Source organism: Rhinopithecus roxellana, chromosome 14 (assembly GCF_007565055.1).
Source record: "Rhinopithecus roxellana isolate Shanxi Qingling chromosome 14, ASM756505v1, whole genome shotgun sequence".
Lineage (NCBI taxonomy): Eukaryota > Metazoa > Chordata > Mammalia > Primates > Cercopithecidae > Rhinopithecus > Rhinopithecus roxellana.
The window spans coordinates 104761319-104777962 of NC_044562.1; the positions used below are offsets into that span (position 1 = coordinate 104761319).

At 40.2% G+C, this 16644-nt stretch overlaps 1 protein-coding gene across 6 annotated transcripts in view; it reads left to right on the forward strand.

Annotated features, from left to right (window-relative positions):
- Positions 1-16644, forward strand: part of PLA2R1 (phospholipase A2 receptor 1) — a 144610-nt gene that overhangs the window by 24773 nt on the left and 103193 nt on the right. For 5 of the 6 annotated variants that reach the window (XM_030916996.1, XM_010379111.2, XM_010379112.2 and 2 more), the window contains exons 4-7: positions 4757-4930; positions 8949-9062; positions 9567-9710; positions 15332-15526. In XM_030916996.1, coding sequence (XP_030772856.1) covers positions 4757-4930; positions 8949-9062; positions 9567-9710; positions 15332-15526 — 627 coding nt within the window. The remainder of the gene's footprint in view (positions 1-4756; positions 4931-8948; positions 9063-9566; positions 9711-15331; positions 15527-16644) is intronic. The other variant, XM_030916997.1, reaches the window with a different exon arrangement.

Sequence of the window (16644 nt, forward strand, 5' to 3'; positions counted from 1 at the left end):
GATCAAATATGCCCACCTGTCCAGGCTGACTGCTCCTCCACCCCCAGCCCTCAGCATGTCACTGGCCAAATATCTGAAGGTTTTGAAGGGGGAAAGAGGTTATTGCAATCTAAGGAAGTCAACATGGCAAGAGTACAGTGATTGAAGGAGAGAGAAACAAGACACTCTGAAAGGGCAGACAGAGCCCAACTCATGGACAGGCTAGATAGTTCAGAGTGTCATAAATGTAAGGACTTAGCTAATTCTAAGTGCAAAAGAAAGCCATCAAAGGGTTTTAAGCAGGGGAGTGATGATTTTTTTAAAAAAAAGATATTTAAGGATTACTCTGGTTCCATTATACTGAATGGCTTGGAAGGGAGCAAAAGGCAAATCCTGGAGGCCAGTTAGAAGGCTAGAGCAATAGTCTGGGCCAGGAGTAGTGGTGCCTTCAGTTAGGTGGCAGCAAGGGGATTGGAGAAATGTGGATGTATTGAAGATCTAACCTGTAGATAAACTGAACAGGACCTGGTTGTCAGGAGCTTAGCTGGACTGGAGACAGCTGAGCTGTCATGTGTTGGAGTAGCTAATTAAAGCAACGAACCAAAAATGAAGGTGTTAAGCTGTTGATCACTCACTACGATGGTATAATGAAGAGAATAAAAGAATTCGCCACCTCTCCCTGTTCCATTTTTCCCCAGGGAACAGCACCGCCATCAAGGGTCAGTGGATCAGCACAGACGTGGAGTTCAGCTCAGCTCACCATTGAGAGACCCCTCAACAACAACAACAACAAAGGCTTTTCAGTTGTATAGATTCTGGGCTGGGGTAAGGTGAGGGGAAGAGCTAGGAGTCAAAAAGTACTGAGCACTGAGTCAGAGTGGGGAAAAAGTGTCTTCAAGATTCCTCTCCTTCCCGCTCCATACCAGCCTCGGCAGAGGCACCTGAAGAGGACCTTGGCCCAAGGCCTCACACAGAAAGATACATAGGATCGGAAGGCACCTGTGCCAGAAATGCAAATAACACAGAGCATGATGGGCCTGAGGGGCCTGAACCCTTAACTACGACTCTCTTTAGAAACTGCAGTGTGCCAGCTCAGCACCAAGTCTGGAGTAGGGGCAGCTTTCCCCCATGAGGCCTGCCAGGTAAAGGCTTTGTAACTGCCTATGGTCAGGCCTCAAGAATCACATATAGGTTTTAACCAGGAATAGGACTTCTCACTCCTAAGAACTTGGAGGCTAGGAGAAAAAGTGAGACATTAATTCAGACTCCGTGTTTCTGACATGCATAGCTAAGTTTATGGAGATATACAGTTGGAAAAGAAAATTAAATACTATTCAGGTTGGCACATGTTATATGTGAGTCAGTTATGTAGAGATGTGGACTAGGTAGGTAGATGTAATGATCTCTATGTATTTGGAAGTTATAGAAAATGGATCCATGAGAACAAGTTAGATAGCCATGTGCAGAAAGAATGTGTAGAATAGAAAGGAAGGGGGCTCAGGGCCAAGTCTTGAGGCCTCCAACATTTAATTTGAGTAGAGAAGAATAAATCAGCAAGGGAGACTGAAAGGGGGCAGCCAGGGAGGTTTAAGGGTAGCCTGGCATGGGAAGTCAAGAAAAGAGTTAGTAAATCAGCACGGAGAGGAAACTCAGCCTGCCAAGTGCTGATGAAGGGCCTTGTTTGATAAAGTCTCAAACTAACAGTTGCTGAATTTGGCAACACAGGGGTCATTGATGGTCTTAAACAAGATATACATTAATGGCTAGATTGAGTGGATGAGAGACTAAGTGGGAAATTGGAAGAGGATGAAACACTTCCCAAGTCATTCTACGTATGCACTTCAGTTCATTAAAAAAGACATGTAGTTTAGGAGGGGAAAATCACCTATTTATAACGCCATGAAAAAGATTTTGGTAATCTCTCATCACATAATAGGAGACTCAAAGTTATATATGACACGATTGCTTCCCTGGAGCTCATAATTTAGCAATAGAAGAGATGATATAAAGACAATCAAAGATGTAAAGAATATAACAATAGGATTCTAGCCCTTAGATTAGAATTTTTCCAGAATAATAAACATACCTGAAACACCAGCCTTTGATCCTGCATTTTCTGTGGCTTGGAAGGAGAGACTATATGTAAGTGCAAATGCCCAGGTCAAGGTGGGAGCCTGTGGAAGGTGGTGGGTTCCCGGGGGGGCAGTCTTTGAGCCAAAGGTTAACATGTGGGATTTTCTTGGGGAGCCCCTTCAGGATCAGTTCTTGTGGAAAGGAAGGGAAGAGAGCAGGATTGCACAGAAGAGGCTCTGATGCAGGCCTGACGGCCCCTCGACCAACTCTATTCAGAGTTCTCGAGATTCATGGAGTGACATGCAGTCCACCCAGAGAAGCAGAGAAAGGACTTGTGTCTGCCTGTATAGAAGTACAAATTCTGGCCAGGCACGGTGGCTCAAGCCTGTAATCCCAGCACTTTGGGAGGCCGAGACGGGTGGATCACGAGGTCAGGAGATCGAGACCCTCCTGGCTAACACGGTGAAACCCCGTCTCTACTAAAAATACAAAAAACTAGCCGGGCGAGGTGGCAGGCGCCTATAGTCCCAGCTACTCCGGAGGCTGAGGCAGGAGAATGGCGTGAACCCGGGAGGCGGAGCTTGCAGTGAGCTGACATCCGGCCACTGCACTCCAGCCTGGGCGACAGAGCAAGACTCCGTCTCAAAAAAAAAAAAAAAAAAGAAGAAGTACAAATTCTTATACAGGCTGAGTATCCCTTATCCAAAATTCTTGGGCCCAAAAGTGTTTTGGATTTCAGATTTTAGGATATTTGCATATACATAATAAGATTTCTTGGGCACAGGACCCAAGTGTAAAGACAGAATTCATTTATGTTTCATATATACATTATACCCATAGCCTGAAGGTAATTTTATACAATATTTAAAATAATTTTGTGCATGAAACAAAGTATTGACCAAAACCCATCACAAGAGATCAGGTGGTGTCATATCCGCACTCAAAAAATTTTCACCATGTTGCCCAGGCTGGTCTTGAACTCCTGGGCTCAAGTGATCCACCTGCCTCAGCTTCCCAAAGGGCTGGGATTACAGGCAGGAGCCACCACACACAGCCTCTTTCTTTCTCTTTTTGTAGCAATAGGGTCTCGCTTTGTTGACCTGGCTGGTCTCGAACACCTAACTTCAAGTGATCCTCCCACTTCAGCCTCCCAAAGTGCTAAAATTACAGGCATGAGCCACTGTGACTGTCCTAAAAGGTTCTTATGCACACCAAAACTATGAACACACCCCCGCTCCCCCATCATGGTCTCAGCTGTCATGGTGGGTGAGTATGGCTGAACTAGTGCCTCATAATACGTAGTAGCATATTGTCCACCTCAGGGAAGGCCTAGCATTTTAACTGAAAACAATCTCTAAGGATTCCATCTCAATTGGGAAATTTCAGCCACTACGGCAAAATGGTTACTGAAAATTTCCCTTCTCTTTTTCCTTTCTTTTTTTCCTTCCCTTCAGTGTTACTTGGTGATAGCCTTGTCTTCTGCCTTCCTTTAATCTTGGATCCTTCTATAAACACAGGTATCAGTCAGGAAGCTCTATAGACAACCTTAGATTTATATGTGATTTAAAACCTCTGGAATGTATGTTGCAATCAGACATGAAAATAAACTTTCCACATTTCCCAAGGGGACCATCTAAGTGTTATGAGGGAGAAAAAAACAAACAAAACAGATTTTATTGTCAAATAAGTTTGAAGTACACTGAATTAAAATTAAGCACATTTGTTTACTCCAAAACTTCTCAGAGCCTTGAATATGCTAATGTTCGTTGTGAATTTCCCAGAGAACCCTATGCATGCATTGTGTCTCAGATTTTCTTGGGGAGCCTCTTAAAGTTGTCTTACTTTGGGAATCACACTTTGGGAAAGGCTGTCCTAGATTTCAGCTGGTTGCCTGTCAGTCATTTTCAGTCATGCTGCAGTATGGCTCACATTCTCTGCATTCTGACATTCTCTGTTTGAGTTTGATTTCCGGTCATTATTGTGGCTACTTAGTTCACCTTGGAATTTGATTTAAAATGTTAGCAAAAGCACCCAAACTCAGTCTTAATTTTCTGTTATTTCAAAAAACTTTGGACTTCAGCTCCACATTTCATACTTTATTTAATTTACTTTTGAGCATACTATGCAGTCTTCGGCCAGTGTCTTACAAGTGGATCTTGCTTCTATTCCTCTTGGCTGAAAGAACTTTCTTAAACTATATGTCAGTGTTCCGGTGCTTGATGTTTATTTGAAAACTTGTGTTTACTATTGACTTATATTCCTACTCTATCCTTTTGTTTTAGCATTTTGTATTTGGGAAGAAATGCCTTTGAAATAACATTTGTATCACTAAAATGAACTTTTAAAGACAGACGTTTTCAATGTAAAGTTCTAAATGACAAAATAACTCAGATCTTATTTTCACAAATACTTCGCTTCCATTTCCTTCTCTTAAAACTGGTTCCTGTTATTACTCTGGAAAGGATTATAGCTTCTTCATAGGTGATTTCTGATATTTCCTGACGTAAATCATGAAAGAGTTTAACCATATCTTAACAATGGGATAGCAATGCAGATTTTATCATAAAGACCTAATCAAGAATAGATAAGGCACTGAAGTTTTAGAGATTGCAAGATGGAATAATTCCATTCGGATTTATCTTACAAATATGTTGCTGTATAGATGAAATAAGACTTGGATGTTTTTAACGGCCATTGTTTCCAGCTTCTGCAGAAGTAAGTTGTGATTCTATTTGGGAGAAGGACCTCAATTCACACATTTGTTACCAGTTCAACCTGCTTTCATCTCTCTCTTGGAGCGAGGCACATTCTTCATGCCAGATGCAAGGAGGTGCTCTGTTAAGTATTACAGATGAAACTGAAGAAAATTTCATAAGGGGTAAGTAGGTGGATGATGCACATTGATACTGATACAATAAAAAGACTGTTGTTAACTGTTTTCACATATACAAAAATATATTCTGAAAAAAAGCTCTTAAAAAATATTTTTCTTTCCTTAATATGGCCCAAAACTCTCACCCAAAATGTTTCCATGAACCTTGAGTGATTCCATTTGGCATCCGGTGATGTCTTTCTTATTTTCTCCCCCTTGGAGAAGAGAATTTGAGGCCACAGCAAGGGACCCAGGAGAGTTGCAGTTCTAACAAGTGAATCAGGAAGATTTCTAAATTTAAGGGCTATTTCTTGCTCTTCTGGAGATCTTAGCCATTCCATTTCCATTAATAAATCATTAAGCATTTTATTAATTAAATGGAATCTTACCTATCATTCACCATGTGCAGGTACATCATAGGCCTTCTGGTGGGTCCCAAAAACAAAATCTTAAACTTTGGTGGGAAAAGCAAAAGCACATATATGTTAACTAGCAGTATAGACAATAATGTGTTAAAAGAATTGTGCCAGTAAACTAAGACTTGTGTTTCACTCATTTCCTACACTCTCCTCTTACTTTTCCTTTATAGATTAAATGTATTTGTATGTGTGTACATACACCTCTTTAAAAACTTGTGGAAACATTAGAAAATATCACAAAATGAGTCACTTTCATTAACAGTTTTTGATGCCAGTTTTTTTCAAATATTATTGCATATATAGTCCATGTTTATTTTAGAATAATTTGTAAAATTCAGGTATATAGAAAGAAAAACCAATGAAAAAGTTCCCATAGTTCTGTAATCCAGAGATAACCGTGTCTCTCTGCAAAAACATATAAATTCATGTGTACATACATAGTATATATATAAAATGGTATTATATGAAAACATGGCAGCAGCCAGGCGCAGTGGCTCACACTTGTAATCCCAGCACTCTGGGAGGCCAAGGCGGGTGGATCAGTTGAGGCCAAGAGTTCGAGACCAGCCTGGCCAACATGGTGAAACCCTCTCTCTACTAAAAATACAAAAATTTGCCGGATGTGGTGGCATGCACCCGTAGTCCCAGCTACTAAGGAGACTGAGGCAGGAGAATCACTTGAACCTGGGAGGTGGAGGATGCAGTGAGCCAAGATCATGCCATTGCACTCCAGCCCAGGCGGCAGAACCAGACTCCATATCAAAATACATAAATATATAAATAAAAAATAAAAATAAATTAAAACATGGCAGCTATTGCACAGTGGTTAGGAGAGCAGGGAGCCACCTGGGTTTGAATCCTGCCTCTACCACTTGAGTAGCAGGGTTACTCAAGCAAGTGATTTAACCGCTCGGTGCCTCAATTTCCCCCTCTACCAAGTGGAAATAATAATAATGCAAATTCCTGATGTGGATTACATATTTTAATACAGGTGAAATCATAGAAAAGTGCCTGGTGCACATAACAAACACTCAGTGTGTGTTAACCATTTAACAACAACTATGTACACAGTTTGGTAGTCTGGTTATTTTATTTACCTGCATATAATGAACATTTGCCTGTATCTATAAATATAGATCTACATAATAATTTTTAATGGTTACATAGTAGTATAGGTTAGTGGTAATATATTGATCGAATCTCCTTTTACTAGAGATATATTGATGAAACCATTTGTTTTTTATTTATTTATTTATTTGTTGATATTATAAACCATCCCTGCACATAGCTTTGTGCATACCTCCCCAATTATTTTTTTATAAGTTTGCAGAAGTGGGTTCACTGGATGGAAAAGTAAGCACACTTTAAAACTTTTGTAAGTCATTAATATCTTCCAGAAGGATTGTAAGAAATGAATGAGCAATGTGTGCCCACCCTTTCCCCACAGCTGTGCAAAAGTCAGAAATTATTATTGAATTTGATTTGTGTAAGTCATAGTGCAGAAAAACATCAATTTTCAAAATCATTATAAGCCTGAAATGGTTTTCATATAAAAGTTTACATGCCATTTATGAATTACAATTATCTATCTTAACTGCCAGGATCTGTCATGAGAAGGTCTGGATTTATTCATCAAATTTGAATAATAATTTAAAAAAATAAGACATGTCAGGGACTTTGCTTTAACTACCTCAGTTGTATAATTAGTCTTTGGGAATTGTTTGGAAAAACAGAAGTCTGTTCATAAAGACAGAAACCTGTTCGTTCCAACCAAGGTATTTTTTAATGATGAAAATAATCTAATGTTTCTTGCTATTTCTGGTGAACATGTACTATGGTACAAGGAATTATCTAAGCTGTCATGAATGCCAAGAAATATCCAAAGGAATTTAAATTCGAGTTTCTTATTACAGTATTGTGGGCCAGCTTAGTCCTAAAGATAAATAGATGGTTTTTTGTGCCTTCAGACACAGATTATAAATTGCACAATGATTTTGTATCTGCATTATTAAAACAATTGCACAATGAGTATTCAAAATAATTCTAAGATAAGAATAATTAACTTTTTAATATTTTAACTAGATTTTAAAATGGCACTTGGCACTTGCCTGGATGTGAAATGTGAAAATTTCTCCCTGCCTTGTCAATCCATTTCACTTCTTATCATCATAAGACCTGCTAAATGATTTAATCAAATGGTGCTATTGAAAGGAATAATCAAATGGACATTAGAAAGAGATTCCATGTGAATGCCATGGAAACTTGGAAGGGTGAAACCCACGTATAGGATGCTGTTTCTGTTTATTGATTTCTGGGGATCTCAAAATTATAAAGCACCTTTTTCTCTTTTCCTAAATGGGTTAGGTTCTTTGAGTTTTTCACAATTGTATTGAAATGTCTAGTCACTGAGGATACTGCAGCCTTGTTATATGACTACAATGACCTTCACAACCTGGGTAATCATACAGTCTATCATCCAAACTGAGACTCTTTTGATAGTAAAAGGGACTGCGATTAATAATTATTCTGGAACTACCAGCATGAACCATGAGCTTTCCAGGAAAACAGGGGCATACGGTCACCCTGTTTATAACTCTTATCCGTCAGGGTCTTAATCTCAGGCAGGACCCCTGCATCTGACTAAAAATACATTGGGCTCTGAAGCAGGTGAATTGTAAGCGAACAATGCTCTCCTTTGTAGATTAAACGATTAAATGGCAACATTTCAAAGCGTCACAAAATTGCCACTTTCATTACGTTTCTGATACTGGGTTTTGGTTCCCCCCCCCCCGCCCCCATTTTTACTGCACAAATAGTACCTATTTGTTCTGGAAGAATGTTTAAAATTTAGGTGCACAGAAAGAAAAACTGAAGAAAAATTCCCATAATTCTATAATTTTGATAACTATGTTTTTCTGCACGTCAATGCATGTCTTTATTCATAGTGTCTTTAACAAACATGGTATTGCTTTAAACCGAGAGTTGTAGTGGACTGGTTAAGAGGAGGGGCCACAGAGCCAGCCTGCCATAAAAACTTCTTCCACCTCAAGCTGTGGAAGCAGCCTCTAGTTTGCACTGCACACAGCCTTAGGTCCCAACCTGCTAGGGATGCCCCAAGACACTGTGGTCCCTCCTGTTGAGCAGACAACTCCTGGTGGCTCTCACACTGTACACCCCTCCCTGATCTACTTCAGCACACTTTTTTACCTTTGAAGATGTGCCTCTGTTCACTTTCTGGGAGTGACCCTGCACACCTCCTCCTCCACCCTATAAAACCTTTAAGTTCATGAGCTCACTCAAGTAAGATGGCCTCAAGTGTGCAACCATGCACCCTTGTCTAGATTGACAACCCTGAAAGGCAACATTTCTGGGTACTCGCATGAAGCATTCAGAGTTGAAAAACAGCTGTCAGTGAGCCTGCTCTGTTTCTCAAGATGGTGGGAACCTGCTTTATCACTCAGAAGCACCACGTGCATTCTGTGCACCTTTCCTGTCATTGACTGGGATTAATTTCTGACTCCATGATCCAGGAATAGGAGAACAAGAAAGATGTGTAACACTGGATTTTTTTTTTCTTTTTTGAAGCTTCATAATTTTCATTTCAGAGCACATGAGCAGTAAAGCAGTGGAGGTGTGGATCGGTCTCAATCAGCTGGATGAACACGCTGGCTGGCAGTGGTCTGATGGAACACCGCTCAGCTACCTAAATTGGAGCCCAGGTACCCGCAGTGTTTTCTTTGCCTTTGTCACGTGGCATCATCCTGCAGCCTTACACCGCAGCATTTCCCATGCACATAGGACATGCTTTTTTGAGAGTAGTTTATAAACATTTTTTAACCTGACTGAATTCTTTTAAGGCAAGCTTTTCCAAACAAGAAAATAGAGTCCAGGAAGATAAGATTTTTAGCCAAAGGTGCAGGAGAATTTGGGTACAAGCCAAGATTCCAGTCTGCTGCTTTAAAAATAGCTACAAATTGCAAAGTATCTCTCTACTTTAAGATAGTAAAATTGGGTCTTTTGGAATCTTTGGGAAATCATTTAATTGACATGCCTGGACTGTAACTGCAAAATCATGGATAACATCTTATAGGATATAACACCTTTACAGGATTTACTATATATGACAAGTGGAAAGGCTATCCCCTTGATGCTGAAACTACATTTCAATATATATTAAACTAGCTGCTTTTGCTTCTAATATTAAACACTCTTTGTATTTTCAGAGGTAAATTTTGAGCCATTTGTTGAAAATCACTGTGGAACATTTAGTTCATTTATGCCAAGTGCCTGGAGGAGTCGGGATTGTGAGTCCACCTTGCCATATATATGTAAAAAATATCTAAACCACACTGATCATGAAATAGTTGGTAAGTGTTTTTATTTTAAGTTGTTCTTAGGTGTTGTTTACTTGTCCTGTCAATATATGTAAATTTCTCTATTTTTTACTAATAATTCATAATGTAAACTTAGCTAAATCTAGTTTATATTTATATGAAAAAATGTGTAACTAGATAATAGCTGCTGTGTCAAAGGGACTGTTATTTTAACAAATGCATTTAGGTTTTTACTAAAAACTGAAAGAAACTAAGCATAGCAAACATTTTCTTCCTCTCTTCTAAAAAATTTGTACTCTTAGTCATTCTGTATTAGAAAAACAAGATAACATTTCTTTTTCTATTCTAGTTTTGAGTTTTATTTATTGTTCCCCTAGAAATTAAACATAATTTAAAAAACAGTTTTATATAATTATTTACTTCATTGATTTTCTGGCACACTCTGAATCTCTTATTAGTAACACACCCTCCTCCCTGAAATCACATGCAGGACTTTTTAGATAGAGTTAATACTTAAATAATATCTAATCACAATCTACTACCAGAAGTCCAATTATTTCTGTTTTCAGGTCTATAACCTCTTTCTAGTTTCTCTGAGAATTAATGTCTTAACTCCAAATGTAGAGATAAAAATATAACTTTTTTTTTTTTCTTTTGAGACGGAGTCTCGCTCTGTGGTTCAGGCTGGAGTGCAGTGGCACAATCTCAGCTCACTGCAAGCTCTGCCCTCCTGCCTCACTCTCCTGAGAGCTGGGAGTACAGGCACCCGCCACTACGCCTGGCTAATTTTGTGTATGTTTAGTAGAGATGGAGTTTCACTATGTTAGCCAGGATGGTCTCAATCTCCTGACCTCGTGATCTACCCTCCTCGGCCTCCCAAAGTTCTGGGATTGCAGGCATGAGCCACCGCGCCCAGCCAGTATAACCATTTTTTAAAGAATCATTGCAAAAATATTAGAGAAACTCTAGATTTAAAATAATAAGCTGAATTATCATTTTTAAATATTGTCTCTTACAATCAAGTTTTAACTTTCATTTTCCTTTAAATAGCTAAGCCTAGAAGTTTTGTAGAATATGGGGTACAAGTTGGGGAAAGAAGAAGCATCTTGCCATTTTTTAATGTAGAGATTTGTCCATTATTTCAGGAATTTGCTGAAATTGCTACCACCTGTTATTGTCCTTTTCCCTCCTTCTCTTCCTTCTTTCACATTCCTTTCTCCATGCCTTCTCCCTTCATTTTTTCTTTCTTTCTTATGCCATCTTGCATTCCCTCCTGCCACCCTTCATTTCTTCTGTTATATTTATCCTTCTGGTCTGCTAATTGAGGTCAGAAGACCAGAAATGGGAGTAGTTAAGTTAGCTTGTTTGGATTATTTGCTTTGCTTCAAGTTCAACACATTCTTCTGCGGATCGATTGAAGTCTTGCTTTTGTGACCCAGGCTGGAATGCAGTGGCGCACGGCAACCTCTGCCTCCCGGGTTCAAGCAATTCTGCCTCAGCCTCCCAAGTAGCTGGGATTACAGGTGCCTGCCACCATGCCCAGCTAATTTTTGTATTTTTAGTAGAGACGGGGTTTCACCATGTTCACCAGGCTAGTCTCGAACTCCTGACCTGAGGCGATCCATCCACCTCGGCCTCCCAAAGTGCTAGGATTACAGGCGTGAGCCACCACGTGCAGCCTAAAATTCCAAGTTTAAAAAGGGTGTCATGAGTACTTTTTTAGGCTGAAAACCACTGGGGTCAATGATATACAAAGTTCTAACAGTCTTTGGCCATAATTCCAATTGCTGTCAGAGTCCTAGAAACAATTTTAAAAGAATGTTTTGTTTCCCACAGTGAAATCATATTTAGTTTAAATTCGTTCTTAATGGAGGCACCTCGTTGTGGTTAATAAAATAAGGTAAAAATGCCATCATCAGATAGGGGACAGTCTCGTGAGAAAGGAAAACCAACATATAACATGTGCATCACCACTGCCCTCCAACGTCCAAGCATCATGGCACTGTGTTCCTGAAAGCCCCACCTGGCGTCCGTATCAGCCCAGAGCAACACCGTGGACACTCAAGACTTATCTTCAAAGTGAAACCTATTTGTCATCCCCATTTTAGAGGAAGTAGTCAGAGTTTTAGGCTCTTTTCAGCTGGGGATAAATATCTACCTCACCCGTACACTATGTATAAAATCCTTGGAATACCATTTAAATTGTATTCCATAATACTTCTTTTAAATGTAAAAAGGTTTCAAAAATGAACAGCTCTGTTAAATTTTATACCTAGCCCCAACACCCTGCTTTCATTGTATGTCCTTTGTCAAGTCTCTTTACTTCTTTGGTTTTGTTGTTGTTGTTTTACTTTTTTACTATTTTTAAAAATAAAATTTACTGTGTATGTTCAAAGTATACAACATGATGTCATAGGATATATATATATAGTAAAATGGTTATTTTAGTGACACAAATTAACACATGCATCATCTCACTTAGTTACCCATTTCCCCCGCTGTGACAAGAGCAACTATAATTTACTCATTTATCAAGAATCCTGAATACACTATATTAACTATAGTCCTCATGCTGTACTTTTAGACTTGTTCATCCTACAGATCTGCTACTTGTATCCTTTTTCCTACCTCTGCTCATTTTCTCTCTTTGACTCCTAGTAACCTTTTATCCTTTCAGCCATTCTGTGTTTTGATTAGATAATTTGATCTATTTGCATTCAGAGTAATGATTGATCGGTAAAGACTTACTATTGCCATTTTGTTCATTGTTTTCTGCTTGTTTTATAGATTCTTTGTTTCTTTCTTCCTCTCTTATTGTTTACCTTTGTGATTTGGTGATTTTTTGTGTGTGTGGTGCTAAATTTCGATTCCTTTCTCTTTATCAGTTGTGTATCTGCTATAGGTTTATTTTTTTTCTTTGTGGTTATCATATGGCTTACATAAAACATCTTGTAGTTATAATGGACTGTTTTACACTGATAACTGCTTAACTTTAGTTGCAACAATCACTCTAGATTTTTACCCTACCTCCAATAGTTAAAATTTTGATGTCACTATTTACATCTTTTAATATTGTGTATTTCTTAATTTATCGTAGCTATAGTTATGTTTTAGCAATTTGGTTATTTATTTATTTATTTACTTATTTATTTATGTTTTAGAGACAGGGTCTTGCTCTGTTGCCCAGGCTGGAATATGGTGCCATCATCATAGCTCGACCTCCTGGGTTCAACTAATCCTCCCACCTCAGCCTCCCAAAGTGCTGGGATTACAGCTGTGAGCCACTGTGCCCAACCTATTTTTGACAATTTTGACTTTAATCTTCATACTGGAGATATAAATGATTTACAGACCACCATTACAGTATTTGAACATTCTGAATTTGACTGTATATTTACCTCCAAGGAAGAAGGGGTACTCTGGAGGTTTGGCTCCAGGGAACAGGGCACCGCTGTAATTTGGGAACCAGAACCAGTATGGCACAGTGGCAACTCAAGCTCTAGGGGATGAAGCACCAGGCAGTGGTGACTCTGGACCCTGGGATGGTGGGGCACAGCAGTATCTCAGACTCTATGAGGTCAGGTTCAGTAGCAGCAAGGACCCAGGAATGGTGGCATATAGCTGTGGCCTGTTTCCTGGGGAGCAAAGAGCAGCAAAATGATGACTCCTTTCCCGGGGAAGGTGGGTTGCCTCAGCAGTTCAGGCTTTGTGGGACTAGTCCAGTTCCAGGCAAGCAGGGTGCTACAGCTGTTTGGCCTGTAGGGCAGGATGTCCCAGCCTTGCCAATGCTGTTTCCGTTGGATGCAGGGTACCACATCAGCCAAGCCCCACGAGGCACAGCTGCTCAGCTCAGCCAAGGCACCCATTCCCCCATGAGATGGGGCTGCTTCGGCGTAGTGTTGGGGGGTATGACTGCTTTGGGCAGCTAAAGCACTGTTTCCCCTGGATTTGGGAGCCACTTCAGCTCAGGTGCCAGAGGTGTGACTGCTCTCGGCAGCCAGGGCAGGGATTCCTGGGAGGCCGGGCGCCACTTCAGCACACATACTGGGGAACATGACTGCTCTGGGAGGCCAACGCACCATTTCTTTGGAGGCAGGGTGATAAGCCAGCTCAGGCTCTGAGGGGCATGGCACAGCAACAACCAGGAAAGGTAAATAGAGCAGCTTGTGGCAACTTGGCCACGCCAGGTAGAGTGAGAGCCCCACAGCAGTTTGGCATGGGGTTGGTGGGCCACAAGGTAGAAGTGGTGCAGTGGTCACAAAGTCTCAAGGATGGAGAGGTGCTGTGGCTACTCACTACTGGAGCAGAACATGACATTCTAGCAGTGGTTCTTTTTTCAAGATGGTGCAGCACAATAGCCCCATAGGCCACAGAGAGACAGGGTACAGCGACAGAACTTTCTCTGGGGCAAGCATAGTCCTGTAGACTCCAGGCAGCCCTCTCAACTGGGCTTAGTGCCTGTGAAGACTGCAGGGGTCCCCAGTGGCAAGGACTGTAGGTGACCCTGGTGGTGTTGGAGGCTGCTGGGGTCCTCTTGCTCATCATCCTTTCCTTACAGGGAGAAGTCTCTCCTGGCTCTAAGCTGCTTCCAACGGGGACTGGGGGAGATTGTGGGGGTGGGGGTGGCAAGGGTTTCTGTGCTCCATGTTGTTTCTGCTACTCCCTTGATGTGCTCCAGCACTCTCCTTCAGCTGCCTTTGTGAAAATGTAATCATTTGTTCGTTGCTTTGGCTGTTCCTGTGGCAGGGACAAGCGCCAGGTATTACCAGAAAGGGGTCCCAATCCAGACCCCAAGAAAGAATTGGAGGCGAATCCATAAAAGGAAAGCAAGTTTATCAGGAAAGTAAAGGAATAAAGATTGGCTACTCCACAGGCCGAGCAGCGGCTTGGGCTGCTCAGCTGATTACACTTACAGTTCTTTCTTGATTATATGCTAAACAAAGGGTAGATTATTCATGAGTTTTCTGGGAAAGGGGTATACAATTTCCGGAAATGAGGGTTCCTCCCCCTTTTAGAACATATAGAGTAACTTCCTGATGTTGCCATGGCTTGTAAACTGTCATGGCATTGGTGGGAGTGTCTTTTAGCATGCTAATACATTATAATTAGCACATAATGAGCAGCGAGGATCGCCAGAGCTCACTTTCCTCACCATCTTGGTTTTGATGAGTTTTGGCCAGCTTCTTTACTGCAGCTTGTTATATCAGCAAGGTCTTTGTGACCTGTATTTTGTGTTGACTTTCTGTTTCATCCTGTAGAATGCCTGACCTCCAGGAAATGCAGCTCAGTAGGTCTCAGCCTTATTTTACTCAGCCCCTAAACAAGATGGAGTTGCTGTTGTTCAAAGGCTTCTGACACATGTGTCTCTATCGGCCATCTTGCTGCCATCCCTCCTCTCCTTACTTCTTTGTACCTTCACTAGCTCATCTGGAAAATGAAATACTGAGGTTCATTTTATCCTAGATCTAGATCTAGATCATCGATTAGACCCTTCTCAACTCTGAAGATCTAGAATTCCATGATATATGTCATTTTGTATATTTCTGTTTTTCACATTTTTAAAGTAATCATATTAATGGCAATTTACATAAACTGTAATAAGTAATGTTAAAATAATTGTGGAAAATGACATTGTTTTTTGTTGGTTTAAAAAGAAAAGGATGCGTGGAAATACTATGCTACCCACTGTGAGCCTGGCTGGAATCCCTACAATCGTAATTGCTACAAACTTCGGAAAGAAGAAAAGACCTGGCATAAGGCTTTGCGTTCTTGTCAGGCTGATAACAGTGCATTAATGGATATAACCTCATTAGCAGAGGTGGAGTTTCTTGTAATCCTCCTTGGAGATGGTGAGTCCCAGCTGCCTTTGGTTTAAGAGGTATAAAATATGATGTAGTAACTACTTTTATTAGTAGAGTTGAAAAGAAATTTAAGTTATTTAAAAGTGGTTATTCATGACACATATATTTAAAGTTTCTAAATGTTATTCAGGAGTTCAAACTTACTGGATTTTTACAAAATATATGTTCAGAAACTTTGTAACATCTTCATACATGCCACATATATTAAATGATTTTTAACTTTTTTGTAAAGTAGGAAAGTTCATTTCCTAAAACTTCTAGTGAAAAACCTAAACCTGTAATTTAGCCTTATGGCCGCTAGATAGCAGTAGTGTGTTGTTAGCATGTAATCCACATAATAAAGGGAACCCCTTAGGCAAATAATTGGATTTAAACAATTTTAGCAGGTGAACATGGGTACTTTATTTGGTGAGGTGATGTTCAGACTGTTCCCCATGTATAGGAGTTTTAGGCTCCTGGCTTCCACCCAGCCTGAGTCCATCAGAGTTGGCTTGCTCTTCAATGTGTCATGTATTTGACAGACTTCTGCTGAAAAATACTGAAATTATTTATTTCATTTTTCAGTTTTTAAAAACACACAAAAAAATTCCAGGATCTACTTTGATGACATTTTCAATTGTTAGGTTTTAGTATGGAGTGAAAACATGCATCCTTCTCTGTTATTTTTCCTAATCCTTTGCATTTGGGATTAAAGAACCCTGTGGGCTGCTTATCTCAGCAAGGGCACTTACACATCTCTTTCAGCCACATAGTGTCCTTTCCTACCTAGGCTGTCAAGTTTTAATTCCTTTTCCAGCAACTCCACTTCAATTCCTTTAAGAGGTTTTGCTCCTTTCTTCTCATGGCAGAAAAAAGAAAAAGGAAAAAACATACTTTAAAAAATAGGTTTAAGAGGTACAGGTGAGTATTTCTTACATGCATATATTGCAGTGGTGAAGTCTGGCCTCTTAGCAGTCCCATCACCCAGATAGTGAACATTGTACTCAACAGGTGATTTTTCGACCCTCAGCCTCACCCCCTACCATCTGTTGGAGTCTCCAGTGTTTCTTATCCTGCCCCGTATCTCCATGTATCCCCATTGTTTAGCTCCCACTTATAAGTGAGAA